General features: G+C 41.6%; 1 protein-coding gene across 11 annotated transcripts in view; it reads left to right on the forward strand.

Moving 5' to 3' along the window:
- Nucleotides 1–19,669, forward strand: part of ryr2a (ryanodine receptor 2a (cardiac)) — a 152,411-nt gene extending 132,742 nt beyond the window's left edge. For all 11 annotated transcript variants that reach the window (XM_085761346.1, XM_085761349.1, XM_085761350.1 and 8 more), the window contains 26 exons: nucleotides 2,307–2,387; nucleotides 2,704–2,792; nucleotides 3,151–3,279; nucleotides 4,401–4,505; nucleotides 4,797–4,878; nucleotides 5,801–5,959; nucleotides 6,313–6,467; nucleotides 7,023–7,238; nucleotides 7,371–7,643; nucleotides 8,469–8,675; nucleotides 8,784–9,098; nucleotides 9,251–9,321; nucleotides 10,010–10,163; nucleotides 10,300–10,386; nucleotides 10,615–10,884; nucleotides 10,981–11,111; nucleotides 11,448–11,490; nucleotides 12,809–12,942; nucleotides 13,279–13,339; nucleotides 13,627–13,773; nucleotides 14,103–14,237; nucleotides 15,968–16,124; nucleotides 17,044–17,108; nucleotides 17,374–17,474; nucleotides 18,143–18,194; nucleotides 18,977–19,669. In XM_085761346.1, coding sequence (XP_085617472.1) covers nucleotides 2,307–2,387; nucleotides 2,704–2,792; nucleotides 3,151–3,279; nucleotides 4,401–4,505; nucleotides 4,797–4,878; nucleotides 5,801–5,959; nucleotides 6,313–6,467; nucleotides 7,023–7,238; nucleotides 7,371–7,643; nucleotides 8,469–8,675; nucleotides 8,784–9,098; nucleotides 9,251–9,321; nucleotides 10,010–10,163; nucleotides 10,300–10,386; nucleotides 10,615–10,884; nucleotides 10,981–11,111; nucleotides 11,448–11,490; nucleotides 12,809–12,942; nucleotides 13,279–13,339; nucleotides 13,627–13,773; nucleotides 14,103–14,237; nucleotides 15,968–16,124; nucleotides 17,044–17,108; nucleotides 17,374–17,474; nucleotides 18,143–18,194; nucleotides 18,977–19,072 — 3,515 coding nt within the window. In that variant the 3' untranslated portion in view covers nucleotides 19,073–19,669. The remainder of the gene's footprint in view (nucleotides 1–2,306; nucleotides 2,388–2,703; nucleotides 2,793–3,150; nucleotides 3,280–4,400; nucleotides 4,506–4,796; nucleotides 4,879–5,800; nucleotides 5,960–6,312; nucleotides 6,468–7,022; nucleotides 7,239–7,370; nucleotides 7,644–8,468; nucleotides 8,676–8,783; nucleotides 9,099–9,250; nucleotides 9,322–10,009; nucleotides 10,164–10,299; nucleotides 10,387–10,614; nucleotides 10,885–10,980; nucleotides 11,112–11,447; nucleotides 11,491–12,808; nucleotides 12,943–13,278; nucleotides 13,340–13,626; nucleotides 13,774–14,102; nucleotides 14,238–15,967; nucleotides 16,125–17,043; nucleotides 17,109–17,373; nucleotides 17,475–18,142; nucleotides 18,195–18,976) is intronic.
- The last annotated feature ends 44 nt before the right edge of the window (nucleotides 19,670–19,713 follow it).

Below are 19,713 nucleotides of genomic sequence, written 5' to 3' on the forward strand. Positions count from 1 at the left end.
TTCTCTATTTACTGGCTGAGCTGTGTTCTGTAGACGGTGTATTTGTCTTTCATGACTGTTTTGCTTACATGAAAAAAACTCATTTAAAGAGCCTGTCCTTTTTTATGATTGTATTCTTTTGACTTATTTTATCCCAATACTGTATTTCAAAATTCCAGATTTGGTTGTAGTTAAAGTGCGTCCATCTCAAAATCACTACATTTCTGATTGACTAGAGGAAATTTTCAGTGCTATCATACAACATCCCTACCTTCTAATTTTTTTATGATCCTTAAACAAACATGTAGAGACATAATACAGAGATTCACTTGCTAATACATAGACAATATTGTCTCATTATTTTTTTTCAACTGTGAAAAATGTATTCCCCTCATCCAGTTTATCACTCTGTTGGGAATAAGCCTGAAAGTGCCTTTGGTTTTATTTACATTTACATCATTGAAAACACACACAGTGTTCAATTACTCACTATTGTTTAGAAAAATACATAGACCTGTCAGCGCAACAGCCAATGATTTAACATGAACAACCATTTCTAGAAAGGTGTTAGAGATGTTAAAGGGTCTTTTCAGAGATCACTGATCTACCTTGTCCATCTACAGTATCAGTCCTTCCAGGAGTTTCAGACCTGCTAGCACATTAATTCTCATAAATTCAACCAATCCTCAAACGATTATTGTGAGCTAGCAATTTAACCCAATGCAAAATGTCTGGTTGAATCTTATTAACACTTTAAAAATTGTGAACAATTTAAAAAAATTGTCTACAGCAACATACATCAACAGCAACATGATCTCTGCCTGTTTCAGATTATATAGTTCTGCTTCGTCACAGTTTCAAGTCTGAAAAGTAAAAGAATCTGACACAGAACCATGACAGGAGTAACCATAACAAAACTAAAGTAATGGTATAATGTATGCATAATGTATGCAGTACAACAGTATGGAAGACATTATTGGAAGAACGCAAAAACAAAGTAGGAAGTAGGAAACAAGCAATATTACTGGACCTCTGGAGCCCACCACTTCACTGGTGTAGGCTACATTAGCCACTCCTAGCAATGACTTAAACTTAAATGAACTGTTGGCCGTTGTATTGTGGGTACTGCAGATGATACAGTATGTTTTGAGGAGGAAAGTCTATGAGGAATACAATATACTGTATATATCTGATTATTTTTTATTATTAGATTCCAGTGCCAAAGGAGTGTAGTGTAAGATGACAATATAATGGAAAGAATGAATTTCCTGTTTGGACTGGGAACAACCTTAGCCTTTGCAGCAGTTACTATGTATTATGTAAAAATTACAGAAATGTCTTTGCTAAAGTGAAATACATAATAACAAATGAATACTGAAATTTTGGTAGATGCACTCAGATCCATTTTGAGCCATGATGAGTAAAACCAAGGTCCTGAATCCTGGTGGACTGATCTATAGGTACACGTTTTTACCACAAACAAATAGCTTACATCAAAATAAAACAAGCTGCACTTTCAGTCTTGTTTCAGAGCTACAGATTTTCCTCCTTCAGCCCTGTCCAGTTTGTTGTCATATTTTATGGATGTATTCTGTTCATGTTTCTGTTGTTATTGTACTGAGTTATTGTGTAGTGTCTCATCTTCCTTCCTCTGACCTTCTTTTCCTTTTGCATGGTTTAAAGCAGCATTTTAGCACAGTCAGAGCAGCTGTCCTCAGCTTCTTCAGTGTATTTATAATCTGTGCAGAATCTACAGTGGAAATTTCTCTCTCATATGTCCAACAGCTCAGAAAAAAACACACAAAAAGATCGTAAATCCAGTCCTGACTGTAAAATGCTGCAGTTTAAAGACCAGTGCACTTCAGTCCACCACCAAGTGCTGTGGCTGCCCACTGCTCATCCAAGTGTGTGTGTGTGTGTGTGTGCGTGTGTGTATATATGCGTGTTTGTGTGACTGTTTTAGATAAGAATGGTGTATTATGACTATACACCTTCCACTGACTGAAAAATTGGGGATGTGGTCACATAAGCTCCATCTCTTTTTAATGGTTCTTTACTCTCCATCTTCTTGTGTGTCTGTCTCTTTCCTATTTGTTGTCTGCTTTTGTCTTCTCTCTTCTCTGACTTTTTTTATGTGTATGTGTGTCTGTTTATATGAACGTGTGTGTGCATTCATGTGTGTGTTTGCACATGCTCGTGTTCCCGTGTGTATGTTTGTGCATACCTCCGTATGTGCTCGTGTATATGTGTGTCTGCATGTGCGTCTTGCTGTGTGTATGCGTGTGCACGTATGTGTGTGGGCGTGTGTGTTTCTTCTCTCCGACCAGGTGAGAAGGTCATGCAGGACGATGAGTTCACCTGTGACCTTTTCCGCTTCCTGCAGCTGCTCTGTGAAGGACACAACTCAGGTGTGTATGCTTGTGTGTGTCTTCTGTTAATTAACTCTCTTATCATTGATAGAAAGATGAGTGTATGATTACAGTTTTATAAAAGTTATTGGAAATTTGTTTCAATCAGTATGTCAGTGTCAGAGTTAAAGAACATCTACTTTTTGTCCATGTTCAAATGAACCACATATATTTGAAGATGTATTCAGAGGCTTTACCCTCTGTGGGTTTCATTCAGGTGTCTGAGGCATAACACAATGTAATTTTAGCACTTATATGTATTTATTTGAACACATCTTACAAGCAGGATTGTAATATTGTGTGAAAATTATTTCAGACTTCCAGAACTACTTAAGGACACAAACGGGGAACAATACAACTGTCAACATTATCATCTCTACTGTTGACTACCTCCTCAGAGTTCAGGTTAGTTCCTCCCGTTCCCCACTGAAATTTTCATACAATCATACAGTCTGTTCTACAAATCTTACAAATTCCGCTTAATGACAAATTACTAACACTTCTATTCAATAGATTATATTTGTTATGTATTTGCATTAACTCCAACATCGCCTTTTATTTATTTTGTCACTAACCTGGTAAAATGTCCTTGTCACCATTACACCACATGTTCAAAATTTTCCCTGCAAGTCACACAGATTCATTGACTCTACTACGACATGTATTCTTGTCTCTACAATTGTTAACTTTTTTTCTAAGTTAGTCTGTCGCATTTCTCCTTTTCATTTCTTCTGACTCTGCTTCTTCCCTCCCTCCACTCCAGGAGTCTATCAGCGATTTCTACTGGTATTATTCTGGGAAAGATGTTATCGATGAGCAGGGCCAGAGGAACTTCTCCAAGGCAATAAATGTGGCCAAGCAAGTTTTCAATACACTAACTGAGTACATCCAGGTATGACATGTCACTGCAGTGACCACTGATGAGTCATTTTTAATTAGAATTGATTTGATGCCTGTAGTTCTTTTTAAAAAATACAGATATTATTGGGGCCTGTTTTCGAACATTGATATTTATATGGACCAACCAGTTTGGCTTCAAAAGTACCTTGAAACAAAACTTTGATGCTGATGTGATTTACTGATTTGCCTCTTAGGTATCAGTGAGCCAATAAACATGCAGTGTGCTTTGACCAATATCAATGGATGCTTGCGACTGGCTGTTTATCCACCACACATGAGTGTGTAAAGAAACTGAGCTTAAAAACAAAACTAAGATAAAACTACATTTGAAGAGTTCATTTGTAAAAGCAGATAAGTGCCATTTTGAAAAAAATGAGCTGAGGCTTTGTAATTATTCTTTGCATAGTGTTGTTTTCAATAAAACTTTATTTTTTTGAGATATATCTGTTTTGTTACATCTCAAAGTCACTCAACTTTGGTTTGACTGATATCACCTTATGTAAATAAAAAATAAAAAATGAAGATTCTAGAATTTTTTTTAAAACGGAGTTATCTGCTTTTGCAAATGAACTCTTCATTTGTACTATTATGTATTAAAAATCGGTATTGAAGTCAAGGTATTCATACCGGGACAGAGGCCCTAACACACTGCAACTTCAGAAAACACATGGAAATAGACAAACAAATAAATTCAGAAAACATCATCATCGAATTGACATGTGTGCTGCTGGGATGCACTTGGTATTTAATGCTTTTGAATTTTAAGGTCACAATTTGGTGTTGAACAATAAGTCCCAGTCAGATTCATCACTTTTTAGAGTCCCCTGGGAAACTATTCTGTTGTTTGTATTCGCATGTTGATTAAGATGTTTTTTTGTGTTTTTGTCTATATGCTATGTGTTTCCTGAAGTTACACTGCATTGAGCTCTCAGTGCCAACCCTTTGATACCCTCTGAATCATACCCAGCCATAGATATTATTCTCAAAAGTCAATAAAAGGGGGACTTTAAGTGATTTTAACTGAATGGCTGAGTGATCAGTGATTTTAGTCTGGCATATTTTAATCTAGAAAACCCCTGTTGAGTAAAGTGATGATTTGTGTGTGTTTTCAAGGGTCCATGTACTGGCAACCAGCAGAGCTTGGCCCACAGCCGTTTGTGGGACGCTGTGGTTGGCTTTCTCCACGTCTTTGCTCATATGCAGATGAAGCTCTCTCAGGTGAGCAAAGATCACAAAGTGGTGGCGGGGGGGGGGGGGGTTGTATACAGTAAACTGTCTGGTTTGAGTCTCCCCTTTCTGCCCCCATATCTCCTGTCATACCTCCACTGTCATCTGAGTCATTCAAGCCTGAAATGCCAGTGGATGGCAGCAAAGTTGCATTCCTTAATGTAACTGACTTTTGTTCAGCAGCAGGATTTTCCTCCCTCTGATCCTCTGCTAGTGTTTGTCTGAACAATAACCCACAAACTACCACCAGCACCTGTCAACACCACCTTTCTTTTCCCCCAGGACTCCAGTCAGATTGAGCTACTGAAGGAGCTGATGGACCTGCAGAAAGATATGGTGGTCATGCTGCTGTCCATGCTTGAGGGTAGGTTTCTTTTTTTTTTTTTTTTTTTTTTTAACTTTCTTTTTAATTTTTAATTTACATTGACAGCAAGACAAGCTCATCAGAAAAACAACACAAATGTACAGCCAAAAAAAAAAAAAAAAGAAAAGAACAAAAAAAAAAGGTGTGTGTGTGGGGGTAGGTTTCTGTTCATGAGTGCAGTTGCTTTAAAGTAAAGCATGTGTGGCTTAATGTAAAAGCTGACAGAAAGACAAAGTCACCTCACCTCTGTAGGTTTCATCACTCGTCATTGGCATATTTGAATCATCATTCTCAGTATATCTAAGTGAATAAAATGTTGCTCAGTACAAGTGGTTGGTAGAACACAGGACAGCAGGTCCAGTTTTCATTCCACTGCCCCCACATACTGCAGTGCAGCAGGTGGTGCTATTTCTCATCAGTTACATGTCTGATCAGATGGATGACATGGATCTCAGTTGTGGAAACTGCGTTCCTGATAAAACCTACAGTCCTTATGCTTTGTGCTTTATGCTTTGTGCTTTGTGCTTTGTGCCCGATGCAGAATTGTCCAATCAGAGCTTCCACCTCCTTCTATTGTTGTTAGTTAATAGAACTGTATGTAACATCTGAGGAAGAGCCTGTGCGCTCGAAACGTCATGTAAATAAATCTATTTTTGCATTGGAGCTCTTTTTGGTGTTGCAGACTTTTTTCATCTTCAGTTAATAGGACTGTAATGCTGATTTAATAGGCAGGGAATTTAATAGGCAAGAAATACAGACTTTAAATTTGTGAAACCATAATGTTTAACATTTTATCAAATCTACTCTACTGGTGGACCACACTTAAGGAATGCTGTATTGGATGATTAAATTATATGCATTGTGTTTTGTTGTGGTTGTAAGGGATTCCCTGCACTCTAACAGTGTTGTTTTGTTCTGGCAGGAAATGTAGTCAATGGGACTATCGGCAAGCAGATGGTGGACATGTTGGTGGAGTCCTCCAACAACGTGGAGATGATCCTCAAGTTCTTTGATATGTTCCTCAAACTGAAAGACCTGACCTCCTCTGATGCCTTCAAGGAGTATGACCCTGATGGAAAAGGCAAGGCTCTGAAAACATGTGCTCTTTATTCATCCATACTTGAGGAATCATCAGGATTTACATAATTTAAATGTTAAATGATTTACAAACATGGGAGAGCTGGCATGCCCAGAGCAAATTGTACAGGCAGTCAAATTAACAGCAAAACAAGTTAGTATATGAACCAGAGGGAGACAGTCCAGAAAGTCACAGGAACATATGAACACAGAAAGGACAAAGATGAAATGACAATGCTTGCGACTAAGGGGGAGGTATATGTCATGACTGGAGGGAGTGGCAGGTCCAGGGGAGGGAACTAAATATCCCAGAGATAAATTGTGGCATGAGCTGACGAGGTACAAATTCACTGACAGGTGTCATCTCTAAGAGGGACTTCCATAAGGCCATGGAGAGTCACAAACACTACACCCAGTCTGAGACAGAGTTCCTACTGTCCTGTGCTGAGACTGATGAGAACGAACTCTTGGACTATGAAGAATTTGTGGAGCGCTTTCATGAGCCAGCCAAGGTAAATGACTGATGTTTACAGATCTTTAAACGTCTACATAAGGTCTTAAATTGTCCAAAGTCCATGACTAGAACTTATGGTGAGAAAATTGTTTTATTTGTATCATTACATGAGGTATTTCTTTATTTGTGGGACTACTAATGTGTGCCACGCTCACACGGCATGGGAAAGTCAGGGTGTGGCATCTGTTGTCTCATAGTTGACTTCCAAGATAGTCAATAAGCTGCCCCTGTATTCTAAGAAAACTCTGTGCATTACTTTAATAACCAGCTATGTCTGTCTTTTAATTTGCATCTGACAGTCTTTACATGAGGGGAAGTAGTCCAATATTAAATATGTGAGGGCAGACAGGCAATGTACTGCAGATTATATGAGATAAAATGTATTCGGTTTGGCTATCTCCAGATGCAGTAAATAATGTGACATCATCCAGGCCACAATGATGGAACAGGGAGGGAGTTACACGTGTATTGTGGAGGTTAGGTAGAGGGTATGTAGTGAGCAATATGATAAAATGTTATGCTCAAAAGAAAACTCTACACTGTGATTCAAAAGGACATTGGCTTCAATGTGGCGGTGCTGCTGACCAACCTGTCGGAGCACATGCCTCACGACACCCGGCTGCAGACCTTCCTGGAGCTGGCAGAGAGCGTTCTCAACTACTTCCAACCCTACCTGGGCAGGATCGAGATCATGGGCAGTGCTAAGCGCATCGAGAGGGTTTACTTTGAGATCAGCGAGTCCAGTCGAACACAGTGGGAGAAACCTCAGGTAAAGATGCCGCAGTACATGAATTAATAAGCACACCATCTGTTTTTGAGGTCACTTTACAGACATAACTTGGTTTGTTTGCAACAGACATCCTCCCAGCTCCCTGTTTATACTTATTTACCCTCTACCTAGGTCAAAGAATCCAAGCGTCAGTTCATCTTTGATGTGGTGAACGAGGGAGGGGAGAAGGAGAAGATGGAGCTGTTTGTGAATTTCTGTGAGGACACCATCTTTGAAATGCAGCTGGCGGCCCAGATGTCTGACGCTGGTGAGCGCTCAGCAGTGAAGGAGGAGAGTGAGCGCGAAAAACCAGATGAGGAAAACCCTGAGATGGGCTTCTTCTCTGTCACCACAGTCTGCATGGCGCTGTTGGCTCTGCGGTACAATGTCATGCTGCTGATAAAGGTGAGAGCACACTGCACCCTACACCCGACACATTTGGTCAGTATCTGATTGGATGAAGAATCATCGCTAAAAGAAATTGTTCCAACATATAATCTCCCCCTCCATTTTTTTATATTTCTGTTTGTGACTCCATCCCTGTACTAAATGCAAATGAGATAAAATTCCCTCTGATCTCACTCAGAAATTGTGAATGTTCCAGGATTTAGTACTACCATATATAATAATATATTAAAAGCATGTGATTTTTTTGTTGGTAAATGGTAAATGGTCTTGTATTTATATAGCGCTTTACTATACCTGAACGATACCCAAAGCGCTTTACAGTACATCACATTCACCCATTCACACACACATTCACACACTGATGGCGGAAGCTGCCATGCAAGGCGCGAACCACGACCCATCAGGAGCAAGGTGGGTAAGGTGTCTTGCCCAAGGACACTACGGCAGCAACCGGGACAGAGCGGGATTCGAACCGCCAACCCTCTGATCATTGGACGAGCCGCTCTACCACCTGAGCCACTGCCGCCCCGTTAGATATACAAAGTAGATGGAGGACTAGGCCTCTGAAAGTACTCTTACACAGGTTCCCTGTGAAGTTTACAGGTCTTTTCCTATAGTTTGGCCTGTCTGGGAGATTGGTGTTGGTGTGTGCTTTTCCACAAACACCGTAATAAGGGCTACAATCCTAACTTGACATCATAAGACAATAATATACAGCTGGTAATATACTGTTATAGTCAGCTAACAGCCCTGAGGTGTAAGCTATTCCTGGTTGGTTTGGCCATCAGAGGAAACATGACTGTTGATGTTTGATGGTTTCAGGTCCTGTCCATGAAGAGCTTGAAGAAGCAGGTGAAGAGGATAAAGAACATGACAGTGAAGGACATGGTGACCACTCTGGTGTCCTTATACTGGTCAGTGTTGCTGGGCCTTCTGCATGTGGCGTTCAGTGTGGCTCGAGGATTTTGCCGAATCTTCTACAACACCTTCATGGGAGGCAGTCTGGTGGAGGGGGCAAAGACCATAAAGGTTAGTGAACATAACTCTGTGAGAATAGAGCAGTGTATTCACAGGTCATTAAATAGAGTAAAGACACTAAGAGCCGTTCCTGCACATCTAAACTGCCTCCATCCCCAGGTGTCAGAGCTGCTGGCCAACATGCCTGACCCCACTCAGGACGAGGTGCGGGGTGAGGGGGAGGACAGAGAGAAGAGGCTGTCTGACCGCAGCTCCCCGAAGGAGGACCTGGCTGACCTGGCAGTCAACACCAGTGAGACCGAGCTGCTGTCAGACATTTTTGGTCTGGACTTAAGAAGGGAGGGAGGCCAGTACAAAATCACTCCTCATAACCCAAACGCCAGCCTGACTGAACTGCTCAACTCTCCAGTTCCCTCTGCAAGCCCACCAACCCCACCCACTGCACCTCCACCTGAGCTGAGGCGGAGGCATCAGGTAACCAGAGAAAGTGTTTAAACATCTAAGTATCTGTTTGCCAGAACTGACTAGATGACTGAGAAAAGGGTTTTTTAAGGATGAAGCTGGTGTGGTACAGATACACTCATCTAGAAAATGACTGTTTGTTCTGATCACCCTTTGTGTTTCAGTCAAAGAGTTCTTCCTCAGAGGAGAAGGAACCAACACCAGAGACTGCACCTGAACCTGAGAAAACATTAGAGTAAGTACACACTTCTGTTTAGAAACATGAATAGCACAGTGTGTATGGACAGAAAGAGACATTAAAGTAGATAATAAAGGCCTGTGTTCATGTTTATTTGATGATTGACCAGTCACTAGGCAGTGGGCATTGGGCATCAGGCTGTGTTGGTACAAATTATTATTATTTTTATTTCTAACCCAATGAGCCTTTAAACTGCTTGTTAATTCAACTCTGACCACACACAGAGCACATATGCTGTGACCCAACCTGACCTCATATCTATATTGTATCTGCTACAGTGGCTGCCCCCCAGATGGCTCAATAGGCAGTTTCAACTGACTGCCGCAGCCTGCTCTGTAGGACAACCACCATCATTACACAACTGGACACCACCACTTGTAGAATTGTTAATTATAAGGGGGAAATCTAACAGTCATGATCAGAGCCAACACTCAGGCTCAGAGTCAGAGCCAGACCCCACCACACAGGAGCAGGCAAAATCACATCCTGTCACTCTGTGTGATGCAGCTGCTTTGTGTCCAGTCAGGATGGAAGTCACAGTTTCTCAACAGATGATTATACATGGGTCACATGAAGACTTAGTATGACTTAGTATGATGCTTCTTGTCACAGAGTGATGGCACAGCGTATCAATACTGTAATGTAATGTTAGTGTGTTTATATACATATTGTGTTGTGATTTCAGGGCTGCACATGTAGAGGAACAAGAGAAAAAACCACAGAAGAACGAGAAGATGAAGCAGAAAGTTAGAAGGCTTCACACCTCAAAGTCTGATGAGCCAGATCTGCAGGAGTCTGCTTTCTTGAAGAAGATCATAGCCTACCAGAGAAAACTACTGGTACAGGACTCATCTCTGTCCTTCTCACTTGTGTGCTTGTACACACTCTCTGCAAACCCAGAATATAAAAGTCAAAAGAAGAGCTAAATGATGGGATGATGTGTATGTGATGATGCAGTGCCTCTCTCCCTTGCAGAATTACTTCGCCAGGAACTTCTACAACATGAGGATGCTGGCACTGTTTGTTGCCTTTGCAATCAACTTCATCCTCTTATTCTACAAGGTACAGTATGTATAGGATATGGAAATGGATACATTCTTTCTTGATGCTTTGAGAAATTATAAAAAGAGGGTTTGGGTTTTCACATTTTCAAAGGCAAATCTCCAGCAATGTAAACCCATTGACCACTACCAAAACAGCAGACAGACACAGTTAAAGACTATAGTCTCTATTCATTATCATCAGTGTCCCATTGTATTGGCTTAATGTTTTATGACCTAACCCTACCAGGTGTCTACATCCTCATCTGTGGTTGAAGAAAGGGAAGTAATATACACCAGCAGCCAACCAGAGAGCAGTGTACATTGGGATGGACTCGGTGGAGAAGCAGTGGAGACAAAGGAGGAGGTGGTGGATGAGGTTGGAGAGCCACTGAAGCCAGTCACAGTCCGTTTTGTGCTGGAGGAGAGCAGCGGATACATGGAGCCCATGTTACGGATCCTGGCCGTCCTGCACACTGTGATCTCCTTCTTTTGCATCATCGGATACTACTGTCTCAAGGCAGGATACTGACTACTGATATTTGCAGAAACAGCCAAAAACATCAGTATTTCTGTAAAAATAACTAATTACATATTGTTTATGTGTGTGATTTAGGTGCCACTGGTGATCTTCAAGCGTGAGAAGGAGGTGGCCAGGAAGCTGGAATTTGATGGCCTTTATATCACAGAACAGCCGTCTGAAGATGATATCAAGGGACAATGGGACAGACTGGTCATCAACACACAGTGAGTGACATTGTGTGAATGTATGAGAGTGTGTACACATGAGCCTGTTTGTGTTGTATAACCATCAAAAAGACAAGTACCAGTGACTGTGTGAAGAACCAGTGGGAGGAGGGTAAGATGCAGCAGAGGCCCCTTACAGGTCGGGAGGAGCACCTGTATGATGGAGCATGAAAACTACACAAGTTATGTAATAGAAACTGCAGTATGAGGGAAAAGCATGCCACACTGGGAAAGAATAGTGGACAGGTCTCATGTTACAGTTCTTTACAGCTGAATGTTTGTAATACATCTTCAAATATGATGTAACTTGTGAGTGTTTTGTCCTCTATTTTTCAGATCTTTCCCCAACAACTACTGGGATAAGTTTGTGAAAAGGAAGGTACGTGTCACTGTTTGTGTAGACTTGATAACAGCCATTAGAAAGAGTCTTAACTCATTGAGTGCCAACCACGTAATTTCTCGTTTTTCGTTCCCATGCGTTGAGTGCCAAAAACGAGCTCGAGATTTCTCGTTTTTTGCTTTTTTTTTAAATTATGAAACTAGACACTTTAATACACCTTATGTGTAAATTTGGGGACTCTACGACGAGCAGAACTGAAATAGATGATGATCAAAAACTCATGACAGCTCATGATCTGGAAGTTTTCATCATAACTCAGCTTTTGCAAACGGCGTTCTGCATGTGGATGCAGCGCAGCTGCTCTGCTCTCACCCGCGAGGCTCCAGCAGCTCGGAGCCGAAACAGGAAGCTCTCAGCCTCAGTCCCGCCCAGTCTTCATCTCAAGCAACACCGTGTCCTCCCCAAGGTCCTCCCGCGGTAAAATATGATGGTCTCTGGGCCAAGCAGGCCGGCACTACCGACCCGTACCACAGAAGGACCACGACCACCGGTGGGACCGGTGTTCCCGAGCTGCTTTTGGCCGAGAGACCATCACGTTCCGTGGCGAGAGGCTGTGCCACGGCACGGTGCGTCTGTGTTATTGTTGTTTAGTGGCGCCCCCCCCGCCTCCGATGACGGATTTGTGAATAGAACAACAATTGTTGTATATATTTATCTTACACGAGCCCTTTAATCCAGAAATGCGAGTGTCAGAAGAGCGACAGGCACAAACAGCAGCTTTCATAAAAGACGCTCTATCTCCTTTTCTAGAAAAAAAGAAGGGATTTTGGTGAAACCCAGCCATGTTTAGCTTGAGTTTTCTCAGGAACGGAGGCACGTAGAAACAAACGGTTTGTGGCCATTTGACGTATAAAGTTTCACCTTTCAAATGAGCCACAGTATGTGTTGGTGGCAATAATATAGAATACACTGTGGCTCTACAAAAATCATCAAAAATGGTCTAAATTGCCGGTACACTTGACTAAAACTTTGAAAAGGAGCACGGCACTCAATGAGTTAATAGACGGAGCTTTGCACACACACAGTTTGATCTTGATCAGTTGATACTATATGTAGTGAACAGAACCACATTTCTTCTCCAGTATTGTGAGGGTTTGTCTGAGGCTGACCTCAGTGAGAAACTGACACAAAGAGAAAGTACTGCAGACAGACTTTGAGGACAGTGCTACTCTAATTTATCAAAGTCACATTTTAGTTTGGCTGAAGTTTAACTTAACTTAAACACTATAGAGTTTTAGAGAGAAGACAATGAAATTCTAGTGAAAGTGTTTCCTGAAGACAATCTGCTCTTCCTCAGGTGATGGATAAATATGGAGAGTTTTATGGTCATGACCGCATCAGTGAACTGCTGGGAATGGACAAAGCTGCACTGGACTTCAGTGATGCTCACAAAAAGAGGAAGCCCAGGAGAGACGGCTCACTGGCTGCTGTGTGAGTACTGTGTACATGTTTGTATATCATGTGTACTTATTTCCACAGAGGAAACACAAAGTCTGTATTTCCTGTAATTTAAAAAACACCTGTCACCTGTCATTTTACACCAAATACAGTAGTTGCAGAAACATGAACTACTGACTGCAGTGTCCTGGGGTGGGCAGAGTGTATTTATTTATTGCACTGTACAAGTCAAAAGGAATTCTCATCAGAATGGAAGTTGTTGGATTCTCATCCACCCTGAGAGTAAGCTCTACCTTGGAGACTGAACTCGGGGCAAAAATGTCCTTTGAGAACAGGGAGAACACAGACGTTTTTGTCTTTTGTCAACAGGTTGAACTCCATAGATGTCAAGTACCAGATCTGGAAGCTGGGGGTGGTGTTCACAGATAATGTAAGTATTCAGATACAGAAAGGTAGTTTTTTTTTTGTACTAAAAATCCTGTAACTTCGCAGGGTTTACAGGACTGAAGCTTCAAATGAACTTTAATGAACAAAGGAAACACACAATTGGAATGTATTTTTTCACTGAACAACCTCAATTAATATGCAGTCTGAACAAGACAAATGATTACAACAGCCTGTTGGAGTGTTGATGAATGTACATCTCTCTGTGCTCACACACCCACTGCAGTAGACACTACAGTACCATTTCTCATCTGTCCCCCTCCCTCTGTGCAGTCCTTCCTGTATCTGGCCTGGTATATGACCATGTCCATCCTGGGTCACTATAACAACTTCTTCTTTGCTGCACATCTGCTCGACATCGCCATGGGGTTTAAGACACTGCGCACCATCCTGTCCTCAGTCACACACAATGGCAAACAGGTAAAGAACTACAATGACTTCAGAAAGTATGTATGTACTCCCTTCACTTCATTGTTTGTAGAGTTTATTGCGATTGCATTGACTGGGATGCTCCACAAAGTGGATTTGGATTTTAAATGTCAGAATCATTGTCTAACTGTCCTGGCTACAAGGTAATCATGGCATTTTGGGTCCTCCTGTTCTGTTTTTTTATTTTTTGTATGTAACTATCTGACATCAAGAACCTGTTGACAAGACAGAAAGAGCTGGTTGTCATTTTTCCTACTGGACAGGTTTATTCGGAGTCTACTGCTGATCACAGCAGCCCTGTCTGTGCTCTTGTCTTCCAGTTGGTGTTAACAGTTGGGCTCTTAGCAGTGGTGGTCTACCTTTACACAGTAGTGGCCTTCAATTTCTTCAGGAAGTTCTACAACAAGAGTGAAGATGGAGAATTGCCGGACATGAAGTGTGACGACATGCTGACAGTGAGTATGAGGAGCATCTCGGTCAATATTCACCAGCCTGGATAGTGTTACATACACGCAGCAAAGGGCCTTCTGCAGAGAGGACTGTAGCCTCTGCACATGGGGCGCCTGCTCTACCCACTGAGCTAAAGAACGCCCAATGAAGTTCATTTTAAGATGAAATGTATAGTATATTTTAGTGAAGACATGCACATCTGTTGTCATCTGCATGGGTGAGTGTTGGTGGACATGAAGACCAGGGTCGATTCCAGTGCCGTGGCCAGTGGCTCACCGCTGCCCTGCCTGATCATGTCAGTAAACCCCGTCTCATTGAAAGTAGTATCCTGCGCAGCCTGTCAGTAAAGAGGGTCCAGCTCCATTTATGGAGACAAAGTCATGGGTCAGAGCTTCAGTCTGCTGGTGTTCACCCTCAGGCTTTGTCTACGCTCCAGCTGAGCTGCTGTAGGATTATATGGTCATTTTTTTGTCAGTTTCTTTTCCAGGCATCTATTAGTTTTACAGGAATAGCAACAGTCTGCATGACAACAAAAATGAGTTTCATGCTGCCAACAGGCTTTTATCATGATACGTTTCAGGACTCATTTGTTAGTGTTAGGATTCATGATATACAGTACTAGTGTTAGACAATGGGATCTAGATTGGAAAATGCAAACTGGAACCTGGGTTCATGCTAGTGAAGCTGGTCAACTAGAGGACTAGTGCTACTCCTTAGCCACTCCTGTGACTTCAAAGTGAACCAGCTTTGCGATACTGGAGTTTCACCTAAAGATGGCTGCTAATGTCATCACGACATTAGGCGGAGATTCAGGGATCACAGGTTGTGGGGGACCATATAGGTGACCATGCATTATATAAGTCAGGTATGAAGGAACGTCTTGTCAGCCACACAGGTGAAGACGGATGAATTACAGCTGTGATGCTGATGTTCCTGCTGCTAAGCCATCTGAAAGAAATACTATATAAGGGCTCTGTGGTGTGTGTTTCTTGGGGGCGGGGGGGCTTCTGTCACCCGGAAATTTCAGGACACACACACTCTAATCCCCTGTAGTCAGCCACCCATAGCATTCCATAGAGTTCTTCTGTTTCCTATTAAGGGCCAGAGGTGGCAGCTCTTCCTGGTCTACACGGAGGTGACACGGGCTTAGTGAGATGGAGGGATAGACTGATGAAAGGCCACTGCCCAAGGGAGGGTTTTCTTTTTCCTCTCCTCCCTTACAATAACACTCACAGCAGGATGGGAGAATTTGAGCTGATCTCTCCTTTTCTGTCCACTTGTACCTCTCTGAGCCGTCTCCTCTCCCAGTACTGTACTGACTGGACTGTCCTTGTCTTCACCCCTTTGCCTTCTCTAGTTCGGTTCCTCTCTGAATTGTCCTCCCTCTATGTGCAGTGTGAAGGATGCTGAAAGTCTTGTCTCTCTCTGTTTTTATTTTCCCGCTCACACTGACTCTTCTCTGTCTTTTTTTCTCTACATTGTTTCTGTTTGGTTATAATAAACATTTCCTTTGTGGAACCACACACAGAAGTAGATGTTACAGTACACATGCTGTTGTGACTGACAACTCAATAAAAATGTTTTGTATTGCCTGTGTGTGATTTTCGGCCTTTAATGTTCTGCACTTTTGTTGTCCGACTGTACTAATTATTGTTGTTCCACATTTCAGGCTTTATATCTTACCGCCCTCACCTCCTTTTCTTTTGTGTGTCTCCTGCCCTCCCTCTCCTTCCAGTGCTACATGTTTCACATGTATGTAGGTGTGAGAGCAGGCGGGGGGATCGGTGACCAGATTGAAGACCCAGCGGGTGACGAGTACGAGATCTATCGCATCATCTTCGACATCACCTTCTTCTTCTTTGTCATTGTTATCCTCCTGGCTATCATCCAGGGTGAGATCACACACTCACACACACACACTGTAGTGTACTGGGGGGTAAAGAGGCAGCTTTTTTATACTCATGTCAGGAAGGTCAGACATCTGAGACTTCCTTGTGATCACAAGTACAGGAACTTGTTCTTATCGTTGAGGCTGGTTGGTGTACATCCATAACATGTATTAACCTGAATCATTAGTAATATAATTTGTAGGAGTAACAACATTAAAACTAGTCACTTGTTATGGCTGATCAGTGTATGTCATCTGGTTAGTGACCATTAGTGCTGCATTGTGGGATACTATGAGTCCACTATATAGGGTGAATTCTTAATACTTTATTGCAAGGTTTCTCACCTTCACAAACATAGTCATAATCATTTCATTTTCTTAATTGTACCTTGCATTTTTTTTTCAAGTATATATATTCCAAAGTAAATAACAAACAATAAAATAAACAAACAATAAGATGAACAAACATATATGCAAACTGATACTTCCCAAATGAGGATCTCAAAGATAGGAAACGAACAAACAAACAAAAAAGATAAATAAGTAAGATAATAATAATATAGTAGAATAAACTAACATCAACTAATGAGAAAATAAGCGGTATATAGGGTGAATTCTTATTTAGACATTTAGACATTCAGACAACATAGCAAACACCCTATATATTAGATTTATACAGGGAGCAGTGACTGGTTTTTGACCCAATATTTTAGGGGACCCCTCAGGAGAATCCATTCATCCATCCATAAGAAAGGGCACGAGCCAGTCCTCTGGGGAATCCTTCACTTTGATTGGTTGGTTTGTGTTTTCTGAAAGAAATCAGCAAATAATGGTTTCCAGGTGGTGAGGATCGAGGAAGTGAGTTCAGTAAAACTGGCCAGGTGGTTTCACCTGTTCACCATCGGTGCTCTGTGAATTTTTAGGTTTGATCATCGATGCGTTTGGAGAGCTGAGGGATCAACAGGAACAAGTGAAAGAAGACATGGAGGTAAAAACACACACACACACACTGTAGTATTATACAGCACATGCAGCACATATAAAATACCAATATACAGCAATACACTCCTGATATTGTTACAACACTCCAGCACCACACATACCCAAATCCCCACATTACCAATCAGATCTGCATGTTTACCAGATGTAAGCAGCTATTTTCTGCCCAGTAGGGCAGCATGGTCACAGACAAACAGATAGAAACTGACAGGTAAATGTTTTATATAATCAACATTTCCACGTTTCTCTTCCAGACCAAATGTTTTATCTGTGGAATTGGCAACGACTACTTTGACACAGTGCCACATGGCTTTGAAACGCACACGCTACAGGAGCACAACTTAGCCAACTACCTGTGAGTACATCTTCAGTTTCTGTGGACAGCACACCTGCTTATTTTTATTACTAATATTACATGGGGCAGAATCTCCGAAGAACACTTCCAGCAGCAGCGCACATGAAGAATTTGGGCTGTTTTAAGAGCAAAAAGAATGTTGGTTTAGTAACTTAACCAATGTGACAATATTAAAAACCTAAGTCTAAGTTTATTTTTCTCCTTCATTCACTGAATTCTGTTCTGCAATCCCATCTCCATCTCTTTTATCATTGTTATATCCTCTTAACAGCTGTTTTAGATGCTACTTCCTCATGTCAACAACCTGAGTTCTTCATAAGACTCCTTCTCCCCTGGGGAAGGACCTGTGGTAATGATGACTGTATATGGCCACACTCTCTCCTGCTAACATTTGTGTTGCAGTTACTGTCAGATTACTTCAGGAGAAGTTGGCATCTGAGCTTTACATTTCAGAATTAAGATCAGGGTTGATGTGATAACATTTTCAATGTCTTATATTTTGTTAAATTCTTGCTTTTCCCATAGAGATGATGAACTCATTCCTCATTCCAATTGCTCCAAGCTTCAGTGTTTAAACTGCAGTCACTGTGTTTACCATCAGGCGCCATTGGCGTGTGTTGTTATGTGTGATAATGTTGATGGATGTTTCTCTGATGTTTGTGTTTCAGATTTTTTGTGATGTATCTCATTAACAAAGATGAAACAGAGCACACAGGCCAGGTAAACCAGCTCTTTTCTTTTGGTCTCAGTAAGTAAACAGTATAATGAGGTTAGTAGATGGAAGCCTCAAAGTCCTCATCAGATCCTTCAGCTGCACAGTTAAAATTACAATTTCTGTTCCTTTGTACTGACTGCAATTATAAGTCATTTTACCTTAGAGACATAACTTGCATTTAAAATAAAAATGAATCAGAAAAATCACCATGATCAGTTTAACTGCTGGATGATCTTGTGGGTGTGAGATTGGAGAGCCCTGAACATGATAAAGTCACTTTCTGTTCATGAGTTCCATCTCTTGTATTTGTGTCAGCTATTGAATTGCTAATGTTAGCTGAACTGCTAAAGTGCAGAAGTAGTTTTCCTTGGAGTGACAGACGCTATAGACTGAAGCAGGATTGACTCTGATTTACACTGAGAACAAAAAGCGATCGGATCAGATCTGTGATGTGACCAACACAGATGCAGATGCTGTATGTACCTTTAAATGAAAGGGTCTCAAATCTCACCAATATTTATTTTAATCTTTGAGGAGAGGCTAGAGAGGAAGCTGTCATTTGATTCCGCACTCTCTTATCAATGACATGTTTGGCTGTTCAGAGCCAAAAACTGTGGTCACATGGCCTTATCTGAAGCATACTGAGGCTGTTTTTGGTTCAGGACTTGAAGCTTATACTGCTGTTACTAAACTCAAAAGTGGATGATGTTGATGCCTCAACACAAATGCAGAGAAACGTCATATCATGTAAACCTGTTCTCCCTCCTCTCATCTGTCTGTCTTTCAGGAGTCTTACGTATGGAAGATGTACCAGGAGCGTTGCTGGGAGTTCTTCCCTGCTGGTGACTGTTTCCGGAAACAGTATGAAGATCAGCTCAACTGATCCATTGTCGGAGCAACAGACTCTTCCCTTACACACTATCACCTGTCCAAGGCAATCTACCTTCCCTCTGCTCTCCTTCAGACCTTTCACTCTGCTCTCTGAGGAGTCGACAGGGTCTTCACTCTGCTCCACTTCACAGTGCAGGAGGAACTACATCTCCAGCCCTAAGCCTTCCTCCCAGCTCTTCTTCATCCAGACAGTCAACTCTGCCAGCTCTGCCCCCACTTCCAGCACACTATGTTTGGAATGCTTCTAAGACTTTGTACAAAGAAAATATCAGATTATATGCTGTATAATAGGTTTTTGGTTTTTGGCTCAGACAATGACTTCTTTGCTTTAACTTATTCTACATTCACAGTAACAAGCAAAAAATACTAAGGAATAATGGAAACAAAAGGGAAAAGGGAAGGACCCAAAGATGGACAGAGGAGGAGATAAAGAGAGAATAGTTCCTGAAAGACTTTCAAGACAGAAATGGACACAGAGAAAACATTACGGTGATGTTTACGACTTTTCATGTGTACAGTGCACGTTGTCTGTAGCTACAGGGGGTGGACGCTGTAATCCAACACAAGAGCTCTGCAATAAATCTGACCATAGAAGCTTCCATGGTCAGCGACCAAGAAAAACTCTCATCTACA

Source organism: Trachurus japonicus, chromosome 19, assembly GCF_045865225.1.
Source record: "Trachurus japonicus isolate A0001 chromosome 19, Traja_1.0".
NCBI classification, from domain to species: Eukaryota; Metazoa; Chordata; class Actinopteri; order Carangiformes; family Carangidae; genus Trachurus; species Trachurus japonicus.